This window comes from Castanea sativa, chromosome 2 (assembly GCF_040712315.1).
Source record: "Castanea sativa cultivar Marrone di Chiusa Pesio chromosome 2, ASM4071231v1".
NCBI lineage: Eukaryota > Viridiplantae > Streptophyta > Magnoliopsida > Fagales > Fagaceae > Castanea > Castanea sativa.
Window position 1 is genome coordinate 40917526 of NC_134014.1, and position 16414 is coordinate 40933939.

Below are 16414 nucleotides of genomic sequence, written 5' to 3' on the forward strand. Positions count from 1 at the left end.
CCCATTTTTATGGTGGTCATTTCCTTATATAATCCATTCTTTATACATTTCAGCCCTCCACCTGTTTATTTTTTAGGAAATCTTTTGGATACTTGTCCCACCAAGGCCCTCCTGAAAGCTATGAGAGGTGCTTTGAGCTAAGATGACATTGTTCATGTTTCATTTCTTCATAAATGTAACCAATTCATTTGGTGCAGTCTATTTAATGTGGTGGTGATAGTCTCATTCTCAAATATTTCTCCTTTCATTGTTGGTATAGTCTCCTACCCAAACTAGTATTGGAAAAAGAAGCAAATAATATTGAGAACTAGTATTATTTCTAGCTTGATGAAAATTCATAAGCTCCAAAATTTTTAAATAATTAAAATTAAATTATTAAATAAATAGTAATAATAAATTATAAAATAAGTAAATAATTTTAATAAAAAAATTACTTAAAGTTTTGATTGTTTAGAGTTTAAACTTTATCAGCATTTATCTATTTTTATATTTTAAAATTATTTCGAAATAAGCTTAAATGATAAGATAAGATAAACACGTGATTAGCATCAGGGTTATATTATCATTTATCCATATAGAATCCGAGAAATAATTATTTTTAACAAAAAGGAGGTTATTAAAAGTTGAAACTACTTTTTTAATTAAAATTAAAAAATAAAAAGATATATATTTTTTTATAGAAAAAACAAGAAAAAATAGTTAAAGCTCGAAACTTCTACACGTTCTACACTTCTGCTTCTTTTGCTTTTCTATTAGCTTAACGAGTGCGATGCGATCATCTTTTATTCTTTACTTTATTGCTAAGACAGAGTTAGCACCGTGTCTCTCGCCGTTCTCTTTTGAGTCAGATTCCAGTCTCATGCTTCGCCGCCTTTATAGTTTTCTTCTATAAAAACCACCTTAAGCCTCAAAACTTAATTCCAGCCGTTCTCAAATATTTTAGTTAAGCAGAAGGAGAGATTTGTTTTAATTTGTTGTGAAGAAAAGATGAGTTACTACCCCCAGCAACAGCCTCCAGTTGGTGTTCCTCCTCCTCAAGGTAACGTGTTCTCAGAATTCTCATATGGGTTTCTTTTGAACTTAAAACAAGTACTAGTTTTTGTGGTTAACTATGTATATTATTATTATAGTCTAAAAGCATTGATGGGTTTTTGTTGTTGAATTCACGTAGGTTATCCAAAGGATGCTTATCCTCCAACAGGATACCCTGTGCAAGGCTATCCTCCACCGGGATACCCGCCACAACAAGGGTATAATCAGTACTCACAGCCTCCTAGGCAAGATAGTGGTTTTCTTGAAGGATGGTATGTCTCTCTCTCTCTCTCAAACACACACACAAACACACGTGGTTCTAAGCATTTGCTGGTAGATTGTGTTTTGCTTTTCGTCTTTTTCAAGCAATTGGGAATTTTTACCTTGTGTTCCAAATTTTTTTTATTTTTTTTCACTAGTTAATTTTAATTGTTTGAGTTTGGTTCTAAAGAGGGTTGCACTGTTTCACACGGCTTGTGTTATGTTGCTTTATTTTATAAGAAAGATATTCGTCTACATTTTTAGGACGTGAAGTTTGAAGATTTCTGGTCTCCTTTCATCTTTTAATTGCTCAGCATATTACTTTTTTTTTTGGGGTAAATATAGGAGATACTATTAAAAACTGGACACGGGTTAGCTCCAGTCCAACACCATACGAACACGCGTTCGTGTCAGCTCTAGAGCACTGGAACCCTTACCCTTTAAAACCACATGAAGTGTCAAGTGTTAACGGTATGAGAAAATTAAACTTCAGGCAGATCTAACAAGCATAGAGGTTCTTCGTCAGCCGGAGGACGTTTAAACAAAAGAATCTGTATACTTCTTCTCTTTCCTAGTGTTCAATGGTGCTCCGCTGTAATATGTACAACAGATTCTTGCTTTCACAGGAAAAAAGCATCAAGTAAATTAGGCTAGTATTAAATTCAATTGCAATTTAGCAGAGTAAGCTATATATAGTGTTAAACAATCCTCTCCATATGTCTTTGAACTGTGCATTGGCCTAATGCGGCTCTAGGGTCTGATGATTTCCTAATGTGTGCTTCCTCAATTTAAAGGACACAATTTTGAAATAAATACCTGAGTCAGTGGTTAGCTCTAGTATTTTTTTTCGGTGCATTATAGTTCCACATCTACCATTTCTATTGCCATATTGATTTTGGTTTTTTGTTTTGAAATTTCCATATGAATGGTGACGTACCAACTTTGCCTTAATTGAGGGAGATGCTATTCTTTGTGCCTTCCAGCGTGGAATATTTGAAAGCAGAGAATAATTATTTTTTAACCATCATTTATGATATCAATTTTGCACTAGTGAAGATGGCATCTTTTGTATTTGAGTTCGTAAACATGAGGCTGCATACATTATACTCAAAAATGCAAACAAGTATTTGTTTCTGATAACATGGATCAATTAGTAAGAACTATTTAATTAGGTGATATTTGAATTGAAAAAGATGAAGCTAAGAAATATGGTGATTCGGGAAAAATTAACATGGTTTGGTGTTTTTTGCAGTTTAGGAGCACTCTGTTGTTGCTGCCTTTTGGATGCTTGCTTCTGAGAAGAACCTTCAGCTATACAGCCGTGGTCATTCGTCTATGACGTCTCTTATTTGTTAGAGTGGATTCATGTTTAGGAAAAGTACTTTCGTCTAATGTCTGAGTTGATATTTTATTTGGATATGTATAACCACTAATTAAAGATTTTATAATAAGTAATTACTTCTGTGATAAATGTTGGTATTTTTGTTTGCAGTATGTTGGATTTTCTGCAATGCAATTCTGCTAAATGAACCATTTTTTTTTCTTTCAAAACATTGTAGATTGGTTCTCTGTCGGCTCTTTGTATGATGCAGGGCATTTTAAGAGGTTGTTTACATTTGCAGCTAGCCTTGGCACAAACCTGTAGCAACAGTAGCTAAGTCGGCAGCCACCCTGAGCCTCTTGTAACTAATTAGTTAGATATTTAGATCGATGATTGTTTATGCATTGGTTAGTAGGATTTAGACACTTGTCAATCATTTAGAACGTTGCCAAACCAAACAACTAGTAGATGTACTAGAATGTAAGAACTTTGTAAATCAATTTTTGTATGTGAATAAAATAGGTATTTGAGGGCTTATCATGAGAACTTTGTGTTCTTTGTAGAGGTGCCTAACCACTATCAATTTGTTCTAAACAATTCACATCTCATTAAGTTCTAATTTATATCACAACCCATCATACTTCCCTGCACCATTGTACTTTCCCAATTTCTCAGAACACTTGCAAAAGTTTTGAGTTTCCAGGGAGCCCACAGCAAATGTTGGGACTGTGTTGAAACTTTTGGGCTTATCAAGCGTACTTAGATTTCTTTGGGTTTTATGAGCAGAATAGATCCTCTCCATTTCACTCGATTTTACATTTAATTAGGATTTTACTTCGTCTCTAATAAATTACATGGTACCATTTCATTTGGCACTAGATATACTTTTTAAATTTGCAATACATTCCAAACCATTAAATGAATCCATTTAAGCCACTAATTTGGATTGCCATGACCACGACTTAGTACTTGCACGTAGTAGTTGTCCCTTTTGTAGAAGGTATTATCACTTGCCCAAGCAAGCAGATTGCTGAAACATGATGCATGCTTAATGTCAGATGATAGACTTGAAGAAGGTGCTAGGGGCCAAATATTTTTACTTAAATTTAGGTGCAGGTATATCATCCGAAATGCCTTAGCAGTTAGTAGGACCATACACTAGTAATTCGTTTTCCCTTCAAAAATGAAAGGAGAAAACTAGTTTTGATATCCAGTTGGAATTGTGTAAAATTTGGTCCAACTTGGCTTGCAAGCCTCCTTGATTGGTTTAAATTTACAAATAGAGTTTTATCTCCACTATATGGTTATTCAAATGATCAACCATGTGTACTTTTTGTCACTTGATCTATTTAATGAGCCATATAACTTATTTATTATAAACAAAATTACTCTACACCTAACTTGGGAGTTAGCAACAATTATTTTTATTCTAAGGCATTACCTATGGTTTTATGGAGAGCAATGCGAGATATTCACTAACCACAAGACCTCAAGTACGCCTTTCATAAGAAAGAGGACGTGGTTGGAGACTTGGGAGTTTTTTAAAAACCTATGAGCTAACTATTAATTACCATCTTGGGAAGCCAACGTAGTAGTTGATGACTTGAGTAGGAATTCTGCATGAAATTTGGTAGCATTGTTGACTCTTCAAACACATCCTAGAAGACCTAAGGAAGTTAAGGATAGAGGTAGGTTTTTTCATGAGCCAAGAACACGGTTGGCAAAGCTTTAGAGTTCAGCCTACTTTGGTTGAAAAGATAAATGTTGCACAAGGTAATGATTCGTAGTTGCAAAAGATTCGGAGTATGGTAGAGACAGGTTCACAATCCAAGTGATGAATTCTTGAGGTTTGATAATCTTTTTGTGTGCAAAATGATCCAAATCTTTAAAGATTACTTTAAGGCTTTGTTTGACTAGAAGGATGGAAAAGTAAATAGATTTTAATTTTCTCTTGTATTGTTTAGTTGAGATGGTAAAAAAGTGAAGGAATAAAAAACTTATTTATTTGATTGAAAAGAAAAAAAAAAAAGAATAAAAAATGGTGGTGGTATAAATTTACTCTTTTACCTCATTACATAAAACATTATAAATTATTTATATATATAACCCAAAAGACATATTACTTACTAACATTTTTTTTTAAATTATACCAGTTATTATTATTATAAAAAACCCATCTATTATTACTATTATTTTTAAATAAAAAAACACATAAAATTAGCCGTTGGTGGCTATTTTTTGCAGCTTCTTCTAGTACTGACCGTCAAAATATTTTTTTTTTCCTAAGAAAAAGAAAAAGAAAAAGAAGAAGAAGAAAGGCTCCTACCTGCCTGATACTGACTGTCGAAGACGAAAAAAGATAAAATATGTTTATTAAAGAAAGATGGTTAATGTGGGACAGTGAGGAGAGCAAACTTGACTTTCATTTTGGAGCAAGAAAAAAGCATCAGTTTTACCTGTTTTTTACTCCCCAATTTGGGAAGATTTAGTTTTGGTGGGCCAGAGTGATAAACAATTGAAATTTGTGTGTTTGTTTTTTTTTTTTTCATCCGCACACTTTTCGTATCCAACTAAACATAGGGTCTGTTTAGATAGAACTGAAAACACTGTAGCAAAATAATTTTTAAATGTGTAAAAAGTACTGTTTATGCCAAAAATTACTGTTCATTGGTCTAAAATTACTGTTCATGGCCAATGAACAGTGACAGACACGCTGAAAAAAAAAAAAAAAAAATCCAAAACGTAGACGCTGGACGTGAATCCAAACGCCCTCATACAGTCATACACTAAGAAAGTTCTTAATAACTAAACATACACCAAGGAAGTTCTTAATGGATGCGCAGTGCACCCATGGGACACCAAGATATACAGAAATTTGAGAGACTTCCCTTCCCAGCTGGTCGAACAATATGAAGAGGGAGATTGCTCAATATGTTGCATAGTGCATGGCATGTCAACAGGTGAAATTTAAACATCGAAGGCCCACGGGCTTGTGACCCCATCTTCCCATTCAAGAATAGAAGTAAGAACACTTGACTATATTGACATTGTGACAAGGTTGCCAAGGACTCCTAGAGGTAAAGATTAATTTGGGTGATTGTGAATGAACTAACGGAGTCTACACACTTTCTAGCCATTAAGGTGGATTTCTTACTTCAAAGGTTAGCAAGACTATGTGTTAATGAAATAGTTAGATTTCAAGGGACTATCGTATCCATTGTATCTGATAGGGATAGAGATTTATGTCTCAGTTATTGGGGGAACTTGCACAAGGCAATGGGGAAAAATTGAATTTAGCACAGCTTTTCACTCCCAAACGAATGGACAGTAAGAAAGAACCATCAACGTACTAGAAGACATGTTAAGAGTTTGTGTTATTGACTTTAGAGGCTTATGAGAAGAACACCTACCTATGGTGGAGTTTGAGTATAATACCTACCAAGCCAGTATCCAGATAGCTCCACATGAAGCTTTGTATGACAGGAAGTATTGCAAAATGGAGATGTTTGGTTTTGAGCTTGTACAACAGAAACAGACAGTGGACAAAATTCAATTGATTTGAATTTAGGAAGCGACTACAGACAATATCCAAAGTAGACAAAAGAGTAATGTGGATCATAGGAGACGAAAAATGGAATTCGAAGTGGCTGATCATGTGTTCCTAAAGCTGTCACCTCCTAGTGGAGTAATAAGATTTCATCTTTGGGGTTTAGGGCCATAAATGAACCAAGTTGTTTATAAACAATTCGGTCTTGACTTGATAAAAAACCCTTTCATTTTATTTGTTTATAAACAAAGTCAAGCTTAAGTCTTAATTTTAAGCTTGTTTAAAAAATGAGCCGAGTCTAAGCTAACAGACTCGTGAACAATAGGGTTCGATAAGAAACAAGTCGAGTTTAGACTGGTTTATGGGATTGGCAAAAAGCTTGATAGGAGCTTAAAATATAAACTCATATCTTACAAAGTTTTTAATGAATTGAGAGTTAGGATCACATGTCCAAACCAAATAGGCTTGATAATATACTTAATATAGGTTTGATATTGTATAGTTGTATTGGATCTCAAGCTCAAAAGCTTAAAATTGAGCTTGAGCTTGAGCTTGAGCTTGATATTGAGATTGAGCTTGGCTTGACTATAATAAATCAAGTCATGTCAAGCTGAGCTCAAGTTTTAAAACTTTCTAATGATCCCAAATTCAAACATAGTTTGTAAACTTGGTTCGAGTCGAGACTATGTTTGAACATTTTACATTTGTTGTCAAGCCAAGCTTAAACATCTAATACTTGACAAAGCTTTAGCTCATTTACAGCCCTTGGCAAATTGCTGCACCACACGCTTTAGTAGGGGTACGTTCACAAACAATTCTAGATTGGAGAGTTCTCAAGGATTTCAAGAGAGAAACGCTGAATACTCTCTCGCTGTAAGAATCCAAGAAAAAACTTGTGTCTAATAACTGTAGGGGAAATTATGAAATTTTTTTTGAAGAAAATTCAATGTGATTGGAATTGAAATAAACAAGAAATGGATTTTTTCCAAAAATGGTGATCAGCCAATGGTGAAATTATCTTAACTTCAATTTCCATGTGTATATAAATATATATATATAAATATATATATTTATAATTTTATTTTTTGTTTTGACCCCCTAAAATAAAATTATGAACATCTTGAGTCCCTAACTCTAAATCTTTTTTAATTCCAAGTCCAATTGAAATAAATTTAAATATGATCCTCTAAACAATATGTTCTTACAAATAAAGTTACAATTAATTAAAACTTTTGATCGACGCTGCAAGTGGAGGGCTGAATTTGAATGTGTTTTTAATTTGTTATTTGTAAGTGGGGATTAGGGCATGGGCCAATCAGTCAATCAGTAGTTAGTAAATGCTAACACTAAAAGACAATTAAACAACTAGACAAGGAATGATTCTAAATAAAATAAAATAAAAATTAGACAAAGGACATAGGACAAGGGAGTGATTGAGTAAAAACAAGAGCAAATATTAACACAACAAAAATTTTCTTAATAGAATTACAAAGATCAATAGTTGTTAAAGTTGAGTTAAATTGTTATATAAAGTTACAATTAATATATACTTTTTATCAAATTTGCGAGTGGAGTGATTGAATTTGAATGTGTTTTTAATTTGTTATTTGTTAAATGGGGATTAAGGCATGGGCCAGTTAGTCAATCAATAATTAGAAAATGTTTACACTAAAATCAAAATCTCACTCTGGTCTAATCTAAGTGCATATGTTTGTGAAACTCCCTTCTAGAGATTTGAACCCGACCCTTATCTCCAACCTCACAAAAACTTGTATTTATGAAGTGACCATCACACTAACGGTGCACAGTGGTATTGTATTTAGAAATAATAAATTGTTTCCAAGATTTAATCTTAGCGTCATAATTAGTATAGACATTATACGAAGAAACAACATACTAAATGAACTTATAGTTTATCTTTTATTATCTTTTTAGAACTATGGACAAATTTGTAATAAAACCATATAGACCACAAACTTTATCTCCTACTTAAGTTTTATCTTCTTATTAACTCTCTAGAAAAAAAATTCAGGAGATGCCACTATATATATATATAATTTTTAAGTTAGCATGATTACAGAGTTAGGTACTTATTATAGGTTATCAATGTAGTGCATTGCTATAAATGTTTTGTATTTTTTTTTAAATTTTTTTAATTTTAAAACATCAAAGGAATTTTACTTGTCGTTGAAAATAGTTACTTTAATTTTATTGTGCCTTGCACACTTCTAGAACCTCCTCTCTCTCCGGCGAAGAAGAAGACGCACTGCATCGAAGTACAAAAAAGATCAAGGAAGGGCACTCCCCTTCATCACTTGAACCATCGTTCTAGAATCTCAATTACAAAGCAAAACTTGTAGGACAACTTCCTAGTGCCTATGAAAATGCCTTTAGCCTTGTTGATCAAATGCATGAAGATGCCGAATCAGATGTTGAGGAAGAAAAAATTAAGGAAGGAGTCGTGGCTCTATCTCTTTCAAAAGAGGACAAGATTTGCATTAGATCGTAGTGGTCAAAGGCCCTCATTATAAAGACCTTTGGACGAACAGTGGGATATCATTTCCTCTCTCAAAGAGTCAGAGAACTCTGGGCTCTACTAGAAGGTTAGATTTGGTGGATTTTGGTCACGACTATTTTTAAGCACGTTTTAAGCTGAATGAAGACTTTGATCATGTGCTATGGTTCATAGGACAACACTTTCTTGCCATTAAATCCTGGGAGCCCAAGTTTAAAGCATCCACAACCAGCTTCTCCTAATTGGCTATATGAATACGTCTTCCTGAGTTAACCATTGAGTTTTATGACCTGATAATCCTCAAAAAGATAGGCTCCATGATTAGGCCAATACTTAGGATTGATGGGCACACAACTACAAATGCCAGAGGACATTTTGCCCGTCTTTGTGTCCAAGTTTGCTTGGATAAACCTCTTGTAAAAACTATCTTCATTAGAAAGTTTAGACAACCGGTTGTCTACGAGGGCATTCATTCTCTTTGCTTCTTATGTGGCTAACTAGGCCATAAAAAATAAAATTGTCCTCAAACTATCAAAGTGAACCTCAAGCCCGCCACCCAAGAGCAAGGTAATGGAGCTAGCTAAACCACCAATGCTGGCCCCTCCTCCCTTTCAAACCTGTCAGAACAGCCTGTCTTGGCTCATGAAGACCCTCCCACAGTCTCTGGACCAGACCAGTATAGCCCATGGCTACTGGTCTCAAGGAAAAAACCAAATCCCAAGAAAAAGCCTGCTGCCCCAGGTACATACTTTCAACCACCAACCCAGACTGCATTCTACCCTCCTACATGACAAAGTCCCATTAGTCATCATATCCCTCTCCCCCAACAAAGTAACTGAAGCCAAACCAAGTGCCAACAAAGGTAAAAGGAAATTAGTTACACCAACTAACCAAACTCCAAAACAAACCAATAAGTCAAAACCAAAAGCTCAGGGCCCACTCAAACCCTCTAAGGTCCACTCCCCTATATCACTTAGTAAAAAAGCCTAGGCTAAACAGATACTATCTAACTCCACAAAAAACCTAGCCACACCTCTATACCTCCCATAACTCCTACCTTTCTTCTTCTCCACTTAAGCTGAAGCCCCCATCCAAATCTCTCAACCTAACCAAAATGTTGTGGGCAATCTGGCTTAAGAACAAAGCTGTCATGTTAGGGGACACCATGATCAACAACATCTGCTAGATCCATTGATGATATATAGATGGATGGATAAGGAACTAATGGAAGCTTGGAGCTTCATCTTCCCTCTGACAAATAAGAGCATGAAGGATGGATGCCCCCTATTGATAGACCCAACTTGGTTCTACACTCCAAATCCATAGTAATGGTATACTCTGGATAGGCCACTGCTTCTACCTCCGGGACAGATGAGCTCTAACACCTCAAAGACTTTCTTGGAGTTCGACCTCTTTGAAGTATCTCTCGACTTGATGGAGAGAGAGTTAGTCCTATTAGGGATATGTCAAAGGAGGTTTCTAATTGGGGAATCCATTGGAGTCCTGATTAAAGGCATTCACCCACAGTTGAAGCTAATCCAAACTATCACAGCAATATTGAGCTTCACACTCGAAACTTTAACCAAGCAAACTCAGTTGAACTTGATGGAGCACGCCATCACCCTGATGCTAGGAACCATAATGCATAGGGAGGATTTACGCTAGGTGGAATGGAACCGAATGACATACATGAAGGCCTTTGCCCAAGAATGTGAGTTCTTTGAACCCCATATATCTCCCAAAATGAATATTTTGAAATTTTAGGAGGGGCCATGAAACCCTCCTTTAGAAGTGCTATCCGTGATCTAACAAACTTCCACTCTCCTAAAATTATTGTTGTTACTGAGACGCATTAGTGGTTCAAGAGCTGGAGATATCCTTTGCTCCATTCCCTATGATGGTATTCACACCACTGACCCCGTTAGATACATTGGGGGTATTTGGCTCCTCTAGCGCAAAGACATGGTGAAAATGGATGTCCTTGCTGCAACTGAACAGGAAATCCATGCTATTGTTAAGGTAATTAACTCTGACCTATTCTGGCTCCTCTCTTCTATTTATGGTAAAATCTATGTTCTATCTCCCTGCTTCATAATCTCCCTTAGGTAATTGTTGGCGACTTCAATGATGTTTTGGATGATTCTGAAAAATGAGGAGGGAATAGGGTTAGTATGACTAGAGCCTCTGCTTATAGAAACTGTATGAACTTTTGTAATATGATTGACCTCGATTTCTCTAGGCCTACTTTCACTTGGACCAATCGTAGAGATATTGGTGGGCTTATTCAAACTAGAATTGACAGATGTTAGGGCAATCCTAGTTGGACCCTAGCCTTTCCAAAAGCACATGTGACTCACCTTCCTCGCATAAGCTCTGATCACAACCCTTTCCTCCTAAGCCTATCCAAAACTTGTGCTAGTAGAGTTGAAAGGCCTTTCAGGTTTGAGAAGATGTGGCTTAACCACCCTGGTTTTTGCCTCATTATAGAAAAAGCCTAGGATGGGTCCCTTCCTTTAAACCATGTAATCTCCTCTTTTGTCAAAGTAGCCATCTCATAGAATAGAGAGGTTTTTGGGAACATTTTTGTTCAAAAGAAAAAGACCTTGCATGGCTTAATGGTACCCAAAAAGCCATTGCAACCAGACCATCTACCTTCATCCTCTCCCTTGAAAAGGAGCTCTCTTTACAGTACATAGAGATTCTAAATCAGGAGGAAGAATTTTAGGCTCTTAAAACCAATCTAAACTGGCAATTGTAGGGGGATAGGTACAACACCTTCTTTCATGCTAAAATGGTCAATAGAAGGAAAGCCAACATAATAGATCGTCTTAAAACTCGCCTTGGAGAATGGATGAATTCTGAGTAGCAAGTGATAAACCATATTCCAAATGGATTTCAAGAGCTCTATAAATCACAACACCCAACTTCGATTGCCCACTCTGATTTTGAAGTGAACTGGGCCACCACTTTTATAGAGGAGGACCTGAGGATGCTATCTGCCAACATCTCTCCTCTAGAAATCTGTAAAGCCTTATTCTCTCTAAAACCCTACAAAACTCCGGGTGCAGATGACCTCCATGTTGGGTTTTTTCACCACTTCTGGCCCACCCTTGGAAGCTTAATCACTGAGGAAGTCCAAAATATCTTTGCTTCAAAAAAAATGCCGGCCTACCTCAATCAAATGCTTGTTGTTCTTATCCCGAAAAGAATTGGGCTTATGCTATTGGGGCACTTTCGACCAATCAGCCTTTGCCCGGCAGTTTGTAAAGTTATTTCGAAGATCATTATTAACAAGATTCGACCCTTATGAAGTAGCTTGTTTCTCCTCTTCAATTGGCTTTTATTCTAGGAAGGAAATGTGTAGATAACATGATAATAGCCCAGGAAATTCTACATTCAATGGAAAAGAAAAAAGGACGATCTAGAGTTATGGCTTTAAAAATTAATCTCAAGAAAGCCTTTGACAGGCTGGCATGGATTTTTATTAGAGAAATTCTTATCCACTTCAACTTCCCTTCAGACCTCATAGCCATCATTATGGATTGCATCTCATCTTCCTTTGTCTTTATTCTCTTCAATAGGGGTAAGTTAGATTCCTTCAACCTGTCCCATGGGATTAAACAAGGATACCCAATCTCTCCCTACATATTCATTTGTTGTCTTGAGTACCTTGGTTTCCTCATTCATGAAGAGACATCTCTCAAGGCTTGGAAAACTATTAAAGCCTCCAAATTTGGGCTTGCCTTCTCCCATCTATTCTTCGCTGACGATCTTATCCTTTTTGGTCAAACCTCTCTCCCCACTGCTAAAGCAATTGAAGAGGTTCTCACTTGCTTTTGTCAACTATGTGGCCAAAAAGTCAGCAATGAGAAATTCAGGATTCTTTTCTCAAAAAACACTCCCATGGCAATGAGGATTGTATTTGTAACTCTCTTGGCTTCTTGGAGACTAGGAAGTTTGATAAATACCTAGGATTCCCCCTCAAATTCTATGACAGGGGCAACAAGGATTTTGATTTCATTATTCAAAATATCCCAAGCAAATTGGCTGGTTGGCAAGCTAATCTCCTATCCTTATTTGGAAGGTGCATTTTAATCCAATCCTACTTTAGTGCAGTAGCGAGTTATGTTATGCAAGGTGCTTTACTGCCGAATAGAGTTTGTTGGGAAATTGATCGAGCTAATCGCAACTTCCTTTGGGGCTCTACTTCTGAAAAATGTAAGTTGCATATGGTCAAATGGGAAGTTGTCACCCTCCCTACTAACCATGGTGGCCTTGGCAATCATACTGCTCGACCAAGGAACTTGTCCTTGCTAGTCAAGTTGAACCGGAACCTCTCTTTTGGAGATAATACACCATGGGCTAAAGTTTTAAAAGCTAAATACATGTCTAGGAGCTTTCCTTGGTCATCTAAAAGCTTATGCTCTTGAACATGGGCAGCTTGTAAGGTTGCTAAGCCCCTTCTTGACAAATGCTTAAGGAAAGTTATATCCATGGGCACCTCCACCTCCTTCTGGAATGATAACTGGTCTTCTCTTGGCACCCTAAGATCTGTCCTATTAGGCCCTCTTAATCACCAGGAAGAAAATAGCCTAGTTGCTCAGTTCATTGATGATAATGAGAATTGGAAATGGGAGTTTCGTCCTCCCTTAATCTCTCTTAAACATCATTAATGTTGTCCTAGTAAGCCCCTCCTCCTCTTGCGAAGACTTGTTAGCTTGGGCTCCCTCCAAGGATGGTAATTTTTCTTTTAAATCAGCATACATCCTTGCCAAAGGGTTAAATGCTTTAAACCCTCCCACTTTTGCTTCTGGCTGGATTTGGAAAGTGAAAGCTCCTCAAAAACTTATCATTTTCCTTTGTTTATGCTCTTACAATAGCATCCTAGTTAGAGAAGTGTTGGGTTCAAGGGGTTTTGCCATTGATTAATCATGCCCTTTTTGCAACAACCACTTGGAATCTATTGACCATCTTCTTAGGGAATGCCAGGCCTCGGTTAGTTTTTGGAATCAACTTGGAGTTCCTACAAAAGCCATACAATCTTTTGGTCACCCTCTATTGGATTGGCTGCATCTTAATAGCACTTGTGGCTTCACTTCAAGACATGTCCATATTCCTTGGAAAACTCTCTTCCTTTTCGAGCTATGGACCCTATGGCTAAATAGAAACTTTGTGGCTTTCCAAGGAAAGCAACACAACCCCTTTATTGCCAAAATTTGTATTGCAAAAGCTGCTGAATTTCACTTTCTCATCCAAGGACCTGATGCACAAAACCAAAATATTTAGCGCTTCTTTTCTTGGACCAAGCCGGACCTAGGATGGTATATACTAAACACAGATGCATCAATTCTGATATCCTCAAACTGTGCAGGTGGGGGTGGGCTTATAAGGGACTCAAATGGCTTTTGGATTAGAGGCTTTTCTAGACTTATTGGTGCCTCAAATTGCCTTCTTGCTGAGCTATAGGCTTTGAGAGATAGCATCGCTATGGCCAAAAGCCTCAATATTACCAAGCTTGTTATTAATTTTGATGCTGCTGAAGTCATTTCCCTTTTCTCTAAACCAAGTTGTGATAATCAGCTAACCCAGCCTATCATGGATGATTGCAGGAACATGCTCCAAGCTTTCCAGGAATACCACATGCAGCACTGCTTCAGGAAAACTAACAAAGTTGCTGCTCTTATTGCTAAACTTGGTCTTGGCCAATCTAAACCTTTTATTTCCTATGTAACGCCTCCTTTTGTTAACTTGGAGGCTCTTTCATTTGACTGTAATGTTGTTCCTTGTACCCGTTTAATTCAGGCTCCAATTGCTTATGATTAATATAATTAACCCTGAATTCTACCAAAAAAGAAGTGAACTTTCATAAGTGTGTAGCCTTTGTCATGTGACTAGTTTATATATTGGGTTTGGAAAGTGATAATAATAAAGTGATTTTAGCAGCGAATACATATAAATATGATGTTGATCTAATCATAATTTGTTTTGATGCATGATAATAATTAAAACCTTTCACAGCAAGTGCAGTAGACTCAATGTGATTGTTAGAACTTCCCACACGTCTCTGCCTTTCTTCTTGAATCAACAAGGAATAAACTTTGTTAATGGATGGAAGTGGTTCCATTAACAAAATTTGTCCTTTGATCTGAGAATAGGAATCATTGAGTCCCATTAAGAATTGCATCACTGAGTCTTGAAAATGAGCACTCTCAATTCTTTGTGAAAGATTACAAGTACATTTTCCATAGGAACAGGTTAAAGCAGGTCTGAAATTCTTGAGTTGATCCCAATACATCTTTAATTGAGTGAAATAAGCAGTAATTGAGGAATCACCTTGATTGATTGAAGCAACATCCTTCTGCAACTCAAAAATCCTAGGTCCATTACCTTGAGAGTGCGTGTCTCTGAGATCATTCCAGATTTCTAAGGCTGTGTCTCTATAGGTAATGCTTACTCTGATCTGTGGTGAAACTGCTTTCATCAACCATGAACCAACCATATTGTCACAACGAATCCAAGCATCAATACCATTCTTGGTGTCTTCAACAATGGAGAAGACAGAGTGATCGTGCCATCAACAAAACCAAACTTATTCTTTGCTATTAAGGCCTTCTTCATTGATCAAGCCCAAGCGTGGTAATTTTCACCATTCAAGACCTCTGATACGAGCATGGCTCCAGGGCTTTCAGCATGATGAAGATACAGAGGATTACGAACATCCTCTACCGGCCGGATCTTGCTCAGTTGAGGAAGAAGAAGGATTTGATGCAGAAACTGTGGAAGCCATTGAAGTTCAAGGAAAGCTTGAATTTGGTTACGGAAACTTCAAGAACCTCAGAGTAAGATTTCTATGAAGATCAAGAACCAAAAAAAACTAAGTTGAATCAAGAAGAAGAAACGAATCAGAAAGAATGAAAAACGAAGATCAACCAACAATGGTGAAAACGAGTTGAATCAAGAAGAAGAAAAACGAATCAGAAAGCCATTGAAGAAGCTCCAAGCTTCTAAGAACAAAACCCTAAAATTTGGGAATTTTCTAGAGAAAATAAAAGCTCTGATACCATATGAGATTTTGTTGAAATGAAAGCTGATTTTCATTAAGCTTCTTGTTACATGGGTCCTTTATATACAAAACAGAGAATTAGTTTCTACAGTAACTAACTTAGCTAAGTAACTAACACTCTAACTAATTTCCACGTGCTCTATCACGTGCAACACTAAAACTATGTACAATGAATTAAAACTACTTACAGTTTTATGTTATGTACAAAATACAAGTCGTTTAACCACTATGTTCTAATTCTGACTTCGCGAACCATTGCATTGCTTCTCCTCGACTTCGATCTAACTTCTCTTTACTGAACCATCACCTTTGCTTTCTTCTTTGAGTTTTAACACTCCCCCTCAAGATGGACACCACTTGAATGAATATTTAGAATTCCCATCTTGACAATCAAAGTTGTAAATGCGGTTTAAGTTCAATGCCTTTGTCAACAAATACGCGCCGAGAACAACTCTAATATTCATCAATCTTATAATTCCATCTTGCACCTTATCTCTCACAATGTGACAATCTATTTCTATGTGTTTTGTTCGTTCATGGAACACGGGGTTGGACCCTATGTGAATTCTTTGCTTCACTATCAACTGAACAACAAGGCAGCTACATCATGTTTTACATTCAAATCCTTCAACAAATATAGAATCCAAGTCACTTCACCACGGCCATTGACCTATA

At 36.5% G+C, this 16414-nt stretch overlaps 1 protein-coding gene and 1 long non-coding RNA gene across 2 annotated transcripts in view; both read left to right on the forward strand.

Moving 5' to 3' along the window:
- Positions 1-15437, forward strand: part of LOC142623929 (uncharacterized) — a 39534-nt gene extending 24097 nt beyond the window's left edge. The window contains exon 4 of the long non-coding RNA XR_012842249.1: positions 15426-15437. This is a non-coding gene — a long non-coding RNA (uncharacterized LOC142623929). The remainder of the gene's footprint in view (positions 1-15425) is intronic.
- On the forward strand, positions 635-2764 carry LOC142624739 (protein CYSTEINE-RICH TRANSMEMBRANE MODULE 13). Its single transcript, XM_075798473.1, has 3 exons — positions 635-1039; positions 1172-1304; positions 2546-2764. The coding sequence occupies exons 1-3, from the start codon at positions 988-990 to the stop codon at positions 2589-2591; spliced, it is 231 nt and encodes a 76-aa protein (XP_075654588.1). The 5' UTR covers positions 635-987; the 3' UTR covers positions 2592-2764.
- Positions 15438-16414: the final 977 nt, after the last annotated feature.